The sequence below is a fragment of the Haliotis cracherodii genome, unplaced genomic scaffold (genome assembly GCF_022045235.1).
Source record: "Haliotis cracherodii isolate W230 unplaced genomic scaffold, xgHalCrac1.p SCAF_8, whole genome shotgun sequence".
Lineage (NCBI taxonomy): Eukaryota > Metazoa > Mollusca > Gastropoda > Lepetellida > Haliotidae > Haliotis > Haliotis cracherodii.
This window is the reverse complement of record NW_027266341.1, coordinates 5,491,573-5,508,050: the sequence shown is the minus strand read 5'-3', so window position 1 is coordinate 5,508,050 and position 16,478 is coordinate 5,491,573. Positions and strand designations below refer to the sequence as shown.

At 38.4% G+C, this 16,478-nt stretch overlaps 2 protein-coding genes across 3 annotated transcripts in view; one reads left to right on the top strand and one right to left on the bottom strand.

The window, feature by feature from the left end:
* Positions 1-602: 602 nt before the first annotated feature.
* On the bottom strand, positions 603-12,600 carry LOC139449885 (sulfotransferase 1C2-like). Its single transcript, XM_071231461.1, has 7 exons — positions 12,533-12,600; positions 5,412-5,576; positions 3,086-3,242; positions 2,113-2,294; positions 1,333-1,436; positions 936-1,116; positions 603-700 (listed from the first exon to the last, which is right to left on the bottom strand). The coding sequence occupies exons 2-7, from the start codon at positions 5,572-5,574 to the stop codon at positions 603-605; spliced, it is 885 nt and encodes a 294-aa protein (XP_071087562.1). The 5' UTR covers positions 5,575-5,576; positions 12,533-12,600.
* LOC139449884 (von Willebrand factor A domain-containing protein 5A-like) overlaps positions 10,781-16,478 on the top strand; it is an 18,903-nt gene continuing 13,205 nt past the window's right edge. For both annotated transcript variants that reach the window (XM_071231460.1, XM_071231459.1), the window contains exons 1-4: positions 10,781-10,869; positions 13,757-13,959; positions 14,756-14,984; positions 15,738-15,901. In XM_071231460.1, the coding sequence (XP_071087561.1) occupies positions 10,824-10,869; positions 13,757-13,959; positions 14,756-14,984; positions 15,738-15,901 (642 nt within the window). In that variant the 5' untranslated portion in view covers positions 10,781-10,823. The remainder of the gene's footprint in view (positions 10,870-13,756; positions 13,960-14,755; positions 14,985-15,737; positions 15,902-16,478) is intronic.

The following is a 16,478-nucleotide window of genomic DNA, read 5'->3' as shown; positions in this document are numbered from 1 at the left end:
TCAGAATCCCTGTGTTTTAACGACACTGAATTAATATTACAAAAGTGAAACAAAGTTATACACTGCAATTGGTAACAATAGAATAAGACAATTCAGTAGTGACCTAAAACCAAACTTAAATTTTGCTGAAGGAATTGACCATGCAAGATGAGAAGGATTCGACATAAGATATAAGGAGTGATGTTTGTATTGTATTCCCAATAAACACAGCGGATAATCTCTTACTGTTATATTGACATGTTCCATTTCCCTTAGAGTATTACCTTCATAGCTGGACACATGAGTATTCTCTGAACACCTCTATGTAACTCTATACGTGAAGATCATAAATGTGAACATATGTTTTCAGATATGGGGTCGGCCGGGTAGCCTAGTGGCTAAAGCGTTCGCGCGTCACGCCGAAGACCCGGGTTCCATTCCCGACATGGGTACAAGTGTGAAGCCCATTTCTGGTGTGCCCCCGCTGTGATAAAAAACGGTGTAAACCCATACTCACTCACTCAATGACTCAGATATCGAAACTTCTGTATGGTCATCAGACGTGAATCTAAAACCTGTGTTATGTGGAAGTAGGGGAGGAACATAAACCTATAGGGGAACGTTCAATACGAAAATGCACGATGAAACTTCTGTTCGTAGATTCTATCAAATCTCTCACTCTGAGCAACTGTGAACCAGTTCTTCCAGTCGCCAGTTTCACCTGTAAAGCGAAACCAATCTGTAAGTATCACTACTTCTGGAGCAAAGTTATTTTACTTGTATTTTATTTTTCCATTGTACTGAAAAGTAGTAAAGCTGCTATACGTGAAACACAAACACACCTATCCCGACCTAAGTCATCTTTACTGTTTAAGGAATATAAACACCATGTTCTACAACCAACTCACAAGTCTACCACCAACGCACTCACTCAAACACTGTCTTAAAAGACCTACCTTTTCTGAAATGACCAGTTGACCCTTCTCTCCATGGGTAGTAATACGTTGGGATCTTTATATGATTGTGTGCGTTTTTTAGCTTGGTAAACGTACAAGCTTCTGCAATTTCTTCACATACCCTGTCGGGGAGGGGGTGATGGAAGAATTCAGCCAATTGTTTAACCACTGGCACCGCATTCTGGAAGTGATTTATGGAAGCATTCTATTAAGTTCTTGTCCAACACATCTATTGCAAGTAATTGAGGTAAGACACGTGATTCAATGGCACATTGAAGGCCTTGCTATTTGAGATTTCTATGAACTGATGTTCGAATGTGCAGAAGCCCGTTATATATGTATAGTTTTTCATATAAAAGAAAAGTATGAAAGTCATTGTAGTCGATATCATACTCACTTTCTTCAAGTCTTCATAATGTATTTGAAGAAAGGGAACATCCGGGTGGTCTTCTGGCACCTTGTCCCAGGACAGGTTGTGATCAAACACAGAACCATATAGTACTGAAATTATTGTAGCCCACATAATATATATGAACATTTCATAAATTCCAAAAGAAACCTATAATAATTCAGTTTGGAAATGTTAGACATATAATATTCTAATGCTAACCTTTAAGACCACTTAGTTATTATTTCACTGCACAACTATGAACTTCATCCGTGTAATTTGTTCTGATGCTCTTGTTTGTAATAATTATTTCACACGTACAATACAATGCATATGTCCACGACATATTCAATGTAGGATCATATGTATTGATGATCATACACAGGTATGTTCACTGCAATGTTTTGTTAATGTGAAATGTCAACGCCTGAGATAATACAGTCTCGATGTACCTTCGAACCAGATTCCATTGGGCATTAAAGGCAAAATATCTGTGAAATTTATAAGATTGGATCAGTGAGAATCAGTAATGATACCAGGTATTCGCGAAAAGGTTAAATATGTCCTGCCTTCCCGGTAGCATACGCCACTCACACTCCACGCATAACAAAGTACGTTTTTGTTGCCTTGACATATGGCTTGCAAGGTTATCTAAAAGATTGTTCACACATATGGAGCAATGGTTATTCGACATCTGTATCTTACATTATCTTATTTATACAAGAGCAGCATATTGTAATGTGTTCATGTCATCCGTCTGCTATTTATTTCAGAAAATTGATACACAACTGTTTCCTTTTATATATGCATCAAAGAAGTTCTCCCAGGAACCAGTGAAAGAAGGCTCCGTTGATTCATTCATCCAATTCTGATTAGTTAGTTGGGAGTAGTAGGACACTGCAACGTCCTTCGGATTTCGCTGTACATTGATCACATGACACTTTCGTTCCCAAACTGCTCTTGGCAGAGTGCTGGAACAAATTAGATAATGACATGGAAATACATAACATGAAACAAGAATCATAATATCTCTGGTTCACACATGATATCAACACACATCACCTTAAAACATAACTTGCCTTACTATAACCAGCTTTATGTTGAATACAATACACCGTGTTAAATTGTTAGGGAAATATTATGGTACCCGTTTAAAGACACTAGCAAATGTGTTCATGTTTTCCCACGTCCCATAAATATTATTCAGGACTAGGTTACTTTGTATAGCAGCAAGTATAGTTCTGGGATGTAGATGTATACATCTGACAGGTGGTAATTGACAATTATGACGATTTTGAAATTCATATAAAGACGTCAAAAATATTAATTGGAGATTGTCAGCAAAGACGCAGTAATCGGCTACATCGGTATGACTTCAGGTTGCCTCTGCATGTGTAGGTTCATTCATTGCATATTATTATATATGTGGTTGATCAATCAATTAGATTTCATGGCCAGCAATAATTAGATCTGTAAATGTGATCTGTAAGTTAGATCAAAGTATATATCACAAGACGGTGTATGTATACACACTATTGCACGTAACCATGAACAGTTACACTCGATAAACTCAAGCGCACACCATAGTATCTTGGATGCATCATACAAAAGTAGTAGTTCGCAGTACGCCTAGGCTGAATATGAGCAAACTATATTGTCGATTTCTGTTTGTATTGCATATCTAGGAAAGTTCTTGTTACAGCACACTTATTGATATGAAACATTGCCTGGTGTACGCAGTCATTATCAATGTCATAGTCACCGTGGTGTCATGTGGGTGACCAATATTCTTGGAGAGGGAATAGTATCTATGACGTCTTCATGTCGATGGTCAATGTAACAGGAAGACATCCAATGATCTGCGTACTTTGCTTCTCCTTTTATGATCATATTCAGAATTTCCCATGTCCAGAATGTACCTGTTGAGTTGAGCAGATGTGCTGCTGGCGATTATTGGAAACCAAACAATTAAAACTAACAAATATACTGCGATTAAAACCATGGAGAAGAGAAAAATACTTTGAATGATCTGGAACTTACGTACCTTTTCAGGGAACAATTATTTGACAGTATTTCAGTTATTAATTCATTCTACAAAATTAAAAGATCGTTTTTTACAATACATGTCTTATCAAACATTATCAATTAATGCAATTTTTTTTAAAAAAAACAATAATTTGATATGAGCTGATATTAAAAAGATCCTTTATGGATGAAACCTCGCTATATTTATCCCTTGGAATGGCAAAATCAACAGAGTCGAGCAGGACATGCTTCACTGTGATTCCCTCATCACGAGGGATACACCTTCTTGATAAATATTCATATGTATTTCTCGAGTGGCCAATACAACATCGTCGCATAATGACCTCTTCAAATCAGGACTGACAACCCATGTAAGTGTAACCGAAAGTTGGTTTGATTTCATGTAATTTGTTTATACATACTTGGATTTGTTTCATTAAATTTTGTGAGATACTGTGAGGACAATTTTAGGCGGCCTTGTTTAAGTGAGGGCTCATCTACCTCCACATACAGACTGAATTGGCGAAATTCTAAAGGCTCCAAGGTAAAGCCTCAGTCCTTGATAGTGAAGAGAAGTCCCAGCATAGTTTAGAGCTGCTGAGCCCTCTGTATAGTTGGTGAAGGGTTTTATCCTCCCCTTTGGAATTTGAAACTACTTTTCATAAATAAAGGGCCTTCAGACAGTTTTACTTTAAATATTTGATTTGAGACAGAAAGGTTAAATGATGATAAAAAAAATAACACCTAAGCATTTGGCTCTATTTACAACATTAATATGACAGTCATCTAAAATTAATTCCTTGGTCTTTGTCCAGTTTGTGTTTTCTACAAAAATGAATACAGCTTTTGAGAATTTAGTTCCACTTTCTAAAGACGATTTTTGGACTTTATTTGAGCATACCTGCGGGGTGTCTTTCAATAGTATTCATGTTTTTGCCACGACAGTAAACATTATATTCAGAATATAGAGACAGGTAAGTTCTATAAGAAAATTCATGTTTCCATACGGCCATAGTTATGTCATTTAGAAAATACAATCTTTCAATAAATGAGGAAATAGGTTATATTTCTTACCTGTTGAAATCAACGCTCCGCATAGACTGTCAAAGTTACTGTTATTTAAATGATAGAGTGACATAGATGCGCAGAATACAGTTTTACAAATTGAGACGCACGGGTAGACCAGAGAATTAATTGCGCGCTTGCTTTTGTACAGCTCTCTTCAATATATGATCTAAAAGAAGTGATACTTTGTAGGATAACACCAGCATATTTTGTTTCTTTTTATGAAATACAACAATTTTACTCTTCGATGTATTATAAATACATCGCTACTTGGATATGCAATTAACAGTTGTATCTAAAGCCGTTTGTAGAGCTTTTGAGCTGTAACTGATAAGTGTAGTATTATCAGCAAATAATACACAAAGTGAACAAACATTATATATACATATTCCTGTGTCTATCTGCAAGAGCTCCTGATGCACGCATACATGGAAGTATAACAGTGATGTAACAGAGACCACATTGTACCTCTTATACCAAGGTGATAAAGTTTTACATAGAGATACATCATTCGAGCACACGCGATTTCAATAGATGTTCTTTATTTCGTCCATTTCCTAACACAGTGTGGTCTGTATTACGTGAACAACGACTGTTTTGCATTGCCCATGTAATCGTTATTATATACAATGTATCTGTACCATACGAATTTGGTACCCATCCACTTAATTTTGGACATGTGGATCAAAGCCATGTAAAGACAAAACAAGGGACCACACTGTTTGATTTAATATCACTAAGAGTAGAACAGAAAAAGTTAACCCGTAAATTGTGAAACCTAACATTTCTCTATACATTTCATAAAGAGACCCGAATGCCAATGTTTGATAAAATGTTTTGCATGATGTCAACAATGCCTGTGAAATCGTTATTACATACAATGTATCTGTACCATACCGAGTTGGCATGCATCCACTAACTTGGGTATTATGGATCAAAGCAATGTAAAGCCAAAAGAAGGGACCCACGTTTGACTATGTCTCATCAAAGATTCTTACCTGATTTAGGATATGTACACAGATAGATGTCATCATCTCTTACTTCACGGAACTTAAATGAGGACAGAAGAGAGATGGAACACGATGGAACCACCAGATCTTCAAACATAGTCAGCTTTAGTTGGAAGCCAGCCAACATCCCTTCTTCAGCTCGTGTTGACATATCTGTTCCTGGAACACCCGTTCAGATAGTAGATCTTCAATTTCAAATGTGACACGTATATCATCGCTAATTTGCCTTTTACGTCAAATGGAATCTGTTCTGGGATAATCGAGACTGGATATTCTGTACATTTACAGAAATTCATTGTGAAAACAATCTCAAGAAAATGGAAATTGTTCTAATAATTTCGCGACAGTCACATTGACTAAAACTTTCGAAACATTTTCCATGAATGTCAATGGACAGGTGAGAAAACTTGACATTACTACTTGAGGGAAAGCAGCAAAGAATGTCGATTTTGTCATTCAGACAGCTGAGCACAACACAATATCAATATTACATAAACATATGGCAAATCGACGTGGTCCAAACCTTATACATGTATGATTATTTAACTACCGAGTATTATTAATTTCGTATTATGCGACATGACCATAAACATAGTGGGGTGGAGAGGGATGGGAACTAATGAGTTAATAGTGATTCATAAACACATGCACAGGCAATAGACATTTACTTTTTCATACAAATTGTGTAAGTGGCGGGTGCTTCCAGTAGAGCAGGACATTTCGTGAACACATGGTATCATCACTAATCTTCAGTGATCCATTAATATTATTTCGCCTTCTGCCCAATGGAATCTGTTTCGGCAGATTGATAATCGAAACTGACGGTTCTCTGGCTTTGACATTTATTTATTTTTATTCATTATTATTATTATCATTATCTATGGGAGCTGTTTATCGTACAAACACTGCAGGGAGAATAAACTATGAGGGGCGCAACATATCAACATTATGTACAGCCTATTTAATGAAGTAGATAAAATCTACACGTTTTAAAAATATTTACCAAACAAGTTTAATAATGACGACTTCCGACCTCGGAAATGTCCATTTTTCGAACAGGTGGGTGAAGTTTGGTATTTCCCGTATAATCTCACCATCCTCACGTCGATCATCTGTATATTTCCTAATACCGATGTTCATATCTCTCCAATATTTGGATGCGATCGTTCGGTCACTGCGATAATCTGCGTAGCCCAGTTTCATCTTTGCGGAACAACTTACTGGACATTTCCCTGTCACAAATAACGTCGTCCAATATATGACATAATGAAGTTGCGCGCGCATATTCGAGTCTCCAGAATTGAACAATGTTTTATGGTGAAATAAACAACGCTTCGTTCTTCATTGTTCTTTGCGATTTAACGCGTAGCTATCCTATATATGTATATATTTGATAAAGTCTCGTACAATGGTATAGACTCGTACAATGGACACATATATGTTATATAATTTCTTATATTTATGGAAATGGTTTGCCCCTTTCCTTAATGATTATGGAAAGACGTTTGTTGTTTCATTTACAAGTACTTATGACAATAATTGTGGACGTTTGTTGCCATGTTGACCTAAACTTCTCGACAAAAGTATTGATGATTATGAAATTAACAGGAATTAACAGGCTTATGAAACCACTATTATCAAAGCTTGTGGTCGTGATACTGTCAATATTACCTGAAGGAAAAACATCACCACTTGTAAATCTCCTGTGTTAAACATAGAGACAATGATATCCGTGGTATATGATTTCAGTAATTATCTCATTTGGCGTTATACTTTCTACTTTTCATACCATTTGTTGTCATTGTTCATGAAGGTCCGACAGCAACGTGACGTCATATGCATGTCATCGATCCCAATTGCGTGGATCGATGCTCATGATATCAATCACTGGATTATCTGGTCCAGACACGATTATTTACAGACCGTCGTCATATAGCTGGAATATTGCTGAGTGCGGCGTAAAACAACCAACCAATCAACGCATTGACGCAAATAATTAATGATGACGTTATGCATTGTTTATCATCAGGAATCCAATATAGAGACTCAACATTTGAAGAATACCACAAAGTCAGTATTGATTAAGTGACTACCGATATTAATATCCTTCCGGTCTGCCAAGTTTCAGCTTCACTGATAGTTTCAGAGAGGTGGTGCTTAAAGTTCTTTTCATTCAACATTCAACATTCAACATTCACAAAACGTCGTGGAGAGCAGTTGGATGGTTGACTGTGTTCGGCAGCAGGATGCCTGAGAGTTCTAGGGCTTCGGTCCTGCCCCACACTGAAGCACACGTAGCACATGTGGCTTCTCCTCAGGCAAGTGATTTTGTTCGGAATATGCCTCTGGTTACCCAGCAGTGAATGGGTACCCGGTAGGATGAGTTGGTAATGTGACTTTTCGCAATACAAACGGACAATCATTATTTGTACCAGGAACATGTTGCTTGCTCTATCCTAACACACAGACAATTTTAATATGTTTTCGTTAGATTGCATTTATGCATAATTTATTTTCATTTTGGCCTCCAATTTAGTTTGTCCCTGGACACATGACTCCATCCTCAAGGAATAAACGTACAGATACAGTCAATTTACTTACCTAGCCGTGTCTAGTACCTTGATGAAACTGCTAGTGTCTGTTGTATTGCTTTATGTTTATGTATAGGCGCGCCCACTCGCCAATGTGCTGAATGTGCCTGTAATGCATATATATGATTTGTTATGAATGCTTTCTCGCTTTTATTTATATTCTCCTACGCAGCTGTGGACGATATATCAGCTACTGAAGCCTGTAAATAGTGGAGTCTGAACCAGACAAACCATTGATTTTTGTCAACAACTCATGAAGGAGAACAAAAAGATAATTAATCATCCAATTATGGATAATTCTAGCGTGCTGAATAGTTTGCCAAGACATCCTGACGAGTCAGCATGTTATGATGGTTATTTGACAACCTACAATGCACAGACCTGAACTGTTCCAAGCAACCTAAATGCCACTCGTAAGAGCAAATGCATCCGCTTGGTGACTTGGTTACTTGGTAACTTACAATTTGTTTCTTCTGGTTATTAACGAAAACATTGTCCTGAGGTTTGAGACACTAAAATTGTCCGCGGATGTGCTGAATTAGTATGCTGTGAGAGGACGTTAAATTGCTCGGATCCTCCTTCCGATGTTCACAGAAAAATAATATTTTATAATTATAAAACAAATATAATTAAAGGTTACACGAGAACATTTCAACTTTATATAATTGGGATGTACGGATGTATATTTTGTCTTGATCATGGAGTTATTTATGTAAAGTTGCCATATTATATATCATTTGTTCATATATTCATACGAAGTCCACTGTTACTGTTATATTGCCACTGATGTCGGTATCATGCTATCTACTGTTATATGGCAGTGTAATTTATTGTTAAGCAATTATTGTAACTGTATTACATTGTTTCTGTTGAGATTCAGAGCAAGTTCATTGCATTGTATTTGGACATTGATTTGTTGTCAGGAATGTAGTACTATTTAATTTAAGCAATGGTGAGGAAGTTATCATATTTAGACGCTCGAATTATCTGTAAACTCCCGGAATAGCATGGATGGATGTCAACACTTATAGAAACATGTGGAAAATTCTTTGATGTTCTGGTGACACTGACACCCGTGCTCGTGCGTTTCACCGAAGTGGTAAACGTCTGAGACCTGCATCACTTCGGGCTTTCCTCCTACATTAAGCTGACACGCCGCGATATAACTGGAATACTGTTAAAAGCGGCTATAAACCCAACTCACTAACTCACTCACTCTGGTGACACTGGGCTGGCCTAACGCTGTGTGGAAGGTGCTGGAAACTGGTTAGACTATATAAGTGGAGCGAACGCGTTCCTGTGTCATCTCACACATTTCACATTTCATGTAACATTTCATCTCACATTACATCAAGACCAGCTTTTGCGTGAAGATCACTTATCATCCCGGATTCCCAGCCTAGGCCTCGGAGGCTTGACCACTGTTGCGGCGAGGTGAATATTATTATCACTGAACTTTCTTATATCAGCACTTACATCACATTTTGTATTTGATACTGCCATTGAATATTGTACAACCAATCTATAGCGTACCGTCATTGTAACTGCTGTGCAGTAATTTGAATTGATCAGAAAACCTAGTTAAATGTGTAATGCAGCTGTTGATTGTATATCATTTGTTGGTTGCAAACTAAATTGGTTTGCGTACAGATTTCTGCGGTTTTGTTTTTTTTCAATTTGGGAATCGACACGTAACACAACCACTGTTTGTATGGTGCAAACTTGCTTACAGGCCTTTGTGATACAACAGGAATATTGCTGCTACGTCGTAAAGCAACATAATAATAGGAGGGATCAAATCATTGTAGAAATTGGAAACAAAAATGTCTGAATGCTTTATTGCAGTTGGGAGTAGATTATTGACATTGATGATTGGTTATAGGAACAAATTGATTGAAATGGATATATAGATACGAGCAACGTCCCACGCCGTCGGGGTATTATGACGCGCAATTATTTGTCTCCTCTTCAGCATCTTCATCCCAATCCTTCTCTAGGAATTACAGTGTTGAGCAAAACATGTTCTTGGAGAAATTTATTTGTTTTGCATGAGGAATGTCAACTCAAGTGCAATTTGATACATATTTGGATGCTTTACTGGTTCAGAGATATCCCAAAACCTTCTTAATATGCATTTGATATTGTCGGAGTGAGTGATTTGAGTTTACCGAGGGAAGTGATTCTGAAATCAGATCTGAGACGTCTCCCACTTTGGTGACATCAACAACACGGGTATAGTGTTGGCAAAGAAAAAACTGGACTTCGAACTCCTGACCATAGGTTTCTGGCACGCACAAGGGACGCAACTCTGCAGTGAATGCGGCACATTGTACGATGAGGACGACAATGCCCCTTGACATGCTGTGATATAACTGACATATTCATGATACGACTCAAAGTGACGATAACTGAAACTCATTCACTCACAGTATGTGCATAATCAGAAGGTCCCGCATTGAAATCTAAACCAGCCACCTGTTTACAAGCCAATGAATATACACACACCACATATCTTTCTGAACAATATAATGTGTGAACATTCACTATAACTTTCTAACAATTTACCCTTCAATGAATGAGCTGGATGAATAGGCAAAGAAATTGCTCCACATTCCTTTTTAAAATCTTACTATTCACCACGCGAGCATATTCCGCGTCTCAGTATAACATTGAAAGCACCTCTTTGTATTCAGTCACTCATCAGTGTGTTCGGGAATAAAGGCGTTGGTATACATACTGCTGGATCGGTAGTTGCGGGTTAGTAGTGTTCTAGGGTCAGTATGACTGTAGTGTGAGGGATATACGGAACATGGCGATCCTCTCTGGTCTGGTGATCGGGGGACAAGGACGAACAGGTAAGTAATGGACCGTGTCAAGTCTCGGTCAGTCTTCATGGTCTGACTGAACAGTGTTTCCGTTGCCCTAGTAAGGTTACTTTACGACGTCAGTAAATATAGATAATTTTATGTTAACACTGCAGCAATTATATTATGATTGTATATTTACACGATATCTATCTATCTATCTATCTATCTATCTGTCTATCTGTCTATCTTTCGATCTATCTATCTATCTATCTATCTATCTATCTATACCAGTTGGGTAAAACGCGAACCTACGAAAATAGAATGTTAAAAGACGCTTCTTTTCAAGAAATATGTCCCTTTGTCGGTTCGATCCGTCTCAGGTTGGAGTCGCCACATGTATACTATCGCTGTGCAGAAACCTGGCACGCCAGAAACCTATGATTGTGGGATCGAATTCCGGTTCGTCCCGATTATGTTTATAGGTTTGTCAGCACCATACCCCTGTTCGTGGGTTTCACCGAACTAGTAAACGTCTAAGACCTGCGTCATTTCGAGCTTTCCTCCCACACGTTGTGATATAACTGGAATACTGTTAAAAGCAGCGTCAAACCCAACTCACTCACTCACTCACACACGCACTCACTCACTCACTTTAATAACATAGTGGTCACCAAGTAAGACTAATTCCCATTCAACGGAAACATCAAGCTGCATAATTCGGTTCAGTGTAGGCGACGATCGTCTCTCTTCGATTCAATCAATCGTGTCATGTTGGCTATGCGATTGTATACGAGTCAGCAGGTAGTAGTGATATGAAATTGATTGTAATTAATTTTAAGCAAAACCAATTACGGTGCACCAAAGACAGGGGATTGCATCGGTTGGCATGAGGACGACATTTATCCATTTGGCCCAAGGGGGATTACTCTCATTTGCAAAATGAAGTTAAAGGTCGTAAGTTGATGTGGCAATGAATGTTTTAATGATTCGACATAATGTTTTGTTTGTCAGTAATGCTCTGAACCTTAATGATGTTCCAATGCTTGCAATACTGCTATACAAGAGTGCGAGTCCACAAAACGTCTACTTCAAACTTATTTGTTCGCGAGTACCTCAATGTTCAGGGGCGACTGTAAAAGCAAATTCAAATAAAACATGTCAATACAGTGGGTTTTGAGATGCATGTTCAGATCCATTACTGACTTTTTTGGATTTAAACCAGGAGTTTCGCGAAACTTAGTGGAGTATATCAGGAGTAGATTATCTGTCTGGGAGCAGAGTAAATGTTGTGTACAGTTGCAATGTGCTACCGACGCTTTCATTTGAATGATCAACCGATGATCAAAATTGTTAACTCGTGATGTTACGGTGACACAATATACAAGACAGCTGTACTTTTATTAAACAGTAATATCCCCAACGGGTGATGCATGACAGAAAATTGTTAATGTGTTATATAAGAACTAAACTACTTTAAGTATTGAATTAAAGACTCACCATTAGCAATAACTTATGAAAAAAAATTATGATTGTTTTTTATAAAAAAAAATTACATATAAGGTATTAATTACATTAAGTATTTAACTCAAATACTCATCATTAGCAATGCCTGAATAATGACTACAGCAAAAGTAGTTGCAAAATAACTCTCTGCCACTAATTTCTTGATGTACCAAACAATACGATATAACAGTAGTTACAATCAACTCACCGCAATCTGGTTCCCACTGGTTCTGGGATCCCTGCGAAACCCTCCGATTAAGATCCTTGGTTTGCCATCTCCATACCCGTTTGTGTGTGTATTAGGAAAACGCAGCTTTACCTTCCCCATAAAGCGGACACGCTGTGACAAGGAAACCCAAATTAAACAACTCTAGGTTGTAGGTCACGTCACAAAACAATGTCTTACTGATAAGCGTTACTTACATGTACTTTCACGAAGAAGATTGCTTCAGGTGAGGTGAAATGGGGTTTAACTTCGCGTCCAAGATTATTGCACTTATATAGCGACGTACACTCAGACACAGTATACTCCGAGCCGACCAGTCCTTGTTTGAGCCCCTTACTGCTGAGCGCCAGACAGGGTAACAGCAAGTGCCATCTTTTAACGTCTTTTGGTATGACACGACCGGGGATCGAACCTCGGACCTTTCGCTCTACGGGCGGACGCTCTACCACTAGACCACGAAGTAGTACAGTAGAGTTATGTTTAGCACTAACCTGTGAACTAATGTCTGCTTTTATTCAATTATCCAATGGCGGAAAATATTAGAATTGGTAAATTAGAAGTTTCACATCACAATAGGATAAACTTGTTCAAACACGAGTTGTGCTGAATGCATCACCCATATGAATTTTCACACGGTGCACATCGAATTCTGGTCTTAACAAATCTGTGCAGCAAACTATTTTCCAAAGTATATTTCTGTAATAGTTACAAATTTGCATGGGAACTGCGAAATTCTATGTAAGATAGTTTAATTTATATCATGTGACAAGGCGACAAAGTGTCGGTCTACACGAGTATGCAGAGGAATAAAGACATTATTCTTTTCATCCAACATTGACATATTTAATTTTCCTCAAATAAGTGCCAGTGTCTAAACTATATATACCCTCGAAAAGAGAACGTCTTTACTTCGTCAGGGTTCTAACCGACGATCCAGGGTCCCTGGATGCCTTTCCCCAGACACTCTGACCTAGGGATTTACAATCCCTTGAGCCCGGGGTCGTGTTTTATCTCATTTAGGAATACAGTATTGTGCAACCTTATTTCGACGGACTTCGTAATGCTACAACTACTGCAACCTGGAGTGGTATTGTTGGGAAATTAATTAAGGATTTACTGTGCATTGTGTTGGTTCACTGAGGTTTGTGCAAACTTGATAAATATTGATGGAATAACCCAACACGCTGGCTCACAATAATGTTTCAGTGCCTCTGACGAGTGTTGACGTATCCGTGAGTGTTCAAGGCTTCCTAGCTAACGTCGACACGTGTATCAACTACCACAATGTCCAAGACAGCACGTTGGACGTGGCCTTTGTCTTCCCAATGGACGACAACAGCGTGGTCTACAAACTTGTGGCCGATATCGACGACAGACATTACGAAGCTAAGATTCAGGAAAAAGAACAGGTGAGCACAAAAAAACCAATCATAATCATTATGATGTATAACTCGATCATCTCTGGAATTCCCGGTTAGAACTGGGGCCATCAACCTATGGTTGTCGTACAATGCCACTTAACTCTGTTAATTTTGTGTCAATGTACCCCATGCGGCGTGAATCGTTGATCATGGTCAATTGTTTGTATGGTCCAGATGCTTTACAAACCATCGCAGTGTAGTTGTACTGAGCGCGGAGGTTTAAAAGACACCAAATCTTTTAATTGGATATAACGATTGAGACGATGTAAAATGTTGGTCAAAGCAAATGTGTATCGATGTAGCCCAGTGGGTAAAACGTAGGCTTGACACGTCCATGGTTCGATTCCCTAGATGGGTCCTCCGTGTGCAGCCTATTCTTCGTGTATGGATGTCTCGATACGTGTCCCGAGAGATTCACGTCAACCAAATGTCATTGTGTGTCAGGATCTTCTGTAGTAGCATATGATGGCATGGGGCTTCCATTGTTCCAAGCCCACAGGGTATTCCGGTGGCCCAGACTCGATTATTTACAGGCCGGTACGTGTCCCAGTGCCCCATCCTTGTTGTAACAGATGACTAATGAGGTTTGGAGGATTACAATATAGGACCTGTTTGACTCCATGCACTATTAACGTGGCTGGTTGATCTTGCAGTCAAACGCTGATTGTATACAGGCCGAAATAGCTCAAATATTTCTGACCGCATTGCAGAACAATAATCACTAAATCACACTTGTCCAGTAAACATAAAATTACATCACCTCTACCTAACATGCTTCTCAAAGGCTCGGGAAACCTACGCAAAAGGTGTAGCTGCTGGTGGATCTGCTGTGTTGATGGAGGAACATGATGCTTCAGGAGACATCTTCAGGTGCAAGCTAGGTAATCTCCCCCCAGACTCGGACGCCAAACTCCAGTTTTCCTTCGTCACGGAGCTGGCCCAGGAGACTGATGGGTCTCTCAAGTTTGTTCTGCCAACGGTTCTCAATCCCAGATACAATCCCAGCAAGGAAGGTAAGGCACAATCAACAGATCATCACGTTTTGTTTTTGGTTAGGTTGTTCGATTTCGATTTTCGTATTTATTTATTTTTTTCGATTTCACCAGTCGAACATAAGTCCACAAATGCATATAATGTACTGTGTAAATTTATTCATAATGAAATAAGAAAGCGAGTGTTTCTTGATGTGGCCTTTCAGAAATTAAATCTCGATCGGCTTCTGCTTGCCGTTAAGACGGGTTACGAAAACAGAGCCACTTCCGAATGCAAAATAACCTTAAATAGCATAATTAACTTATGGGTTGACTTCTGTTTTGGATTTGTTCAATATTACAAAATACAAATTTCCACCGAAGAATGTAAACATTATTTCACGTAATGTTAAACCTTTATGATTATTTGTACTTATGGTACTTTTCAGCATAACCTCAAAATCAGTCTAAAAGTGCGAAAATGTGCCTTAAAATTTACGTTCATAGACCTAAATAATCAAGAAAGTAATAAAACTTTGTTGCTAATCGTCTAACATGTCTCTCAATTACAAAATATTAGGAAGAGGGATACTTAATTTTCAACAATTACAGATAACGCAGTGACGGCTACATACTTTGACGTTGAGGTAGCCTAGTGGTTAAAGCATTGGTTCTTCACGCCGAATAGCCGGGTTCTATTCCCCACATGGGTACAATGTGAAAGCCATTCGTGGTGTACTCAAGGAATATTGCTGAAACAGGCGTAAATCTGATGTCAGTGTTGTGTTGCTGCAGATGATGGTTCAGATGAAGATGCGACTCTCTCTGGTGTGAATGCATCGGGGTACAGTCTGACCTTCCGTGGCACAGTTGTATTTAAGCACGAGATAGCCAGAGTGTGGTCCAATACAGATAGACTGACCACGGCAGTGGACGGTGGAATCGTCAAGACCATGACGGTATGTACGGAGGCACACCCCACCATAAGGTGCACCCTTAACACGATTATTGAGAAAGGAATTAAAGCTGCACGAATATGCTCTAAGTCTTTAATCACTTCATTCCTTGTCACAATCCAAATTTCAAATAGTATTGCCTTATGTAACCTGGAGTATGACTATGCATCCCTCCTTTATGTCACATTATCAATATGTATGACGTTGATCTGAATTTGACACATGTCTAAGATACGAATAATAAGTTGTCACAAGGACAATGTTTGTTTATCAAGATTGTCGGAAGTCCAGAGGCGTATGATGCAGAGAATAAGAGGAAGCAATAGAGAAAGATGGTAGAGATACACAACATGCAATCAGATAATTCCATTTCGGATTTTGTGTTTCAATATGAGTTTATCAAGTTGTAAACAAACCCATACGTGGATCGTTGGAAAATGAATACAGGATACGATTTTGTAATAATGGACATGCTTGTATACAACATATGATATGTTTCCAGTTACATATAAAAAAAAGATACAGAGAAAGAAACCTTGATGAGGAGTTTTACTCATCATTCTTTACACAAAGCGATTAC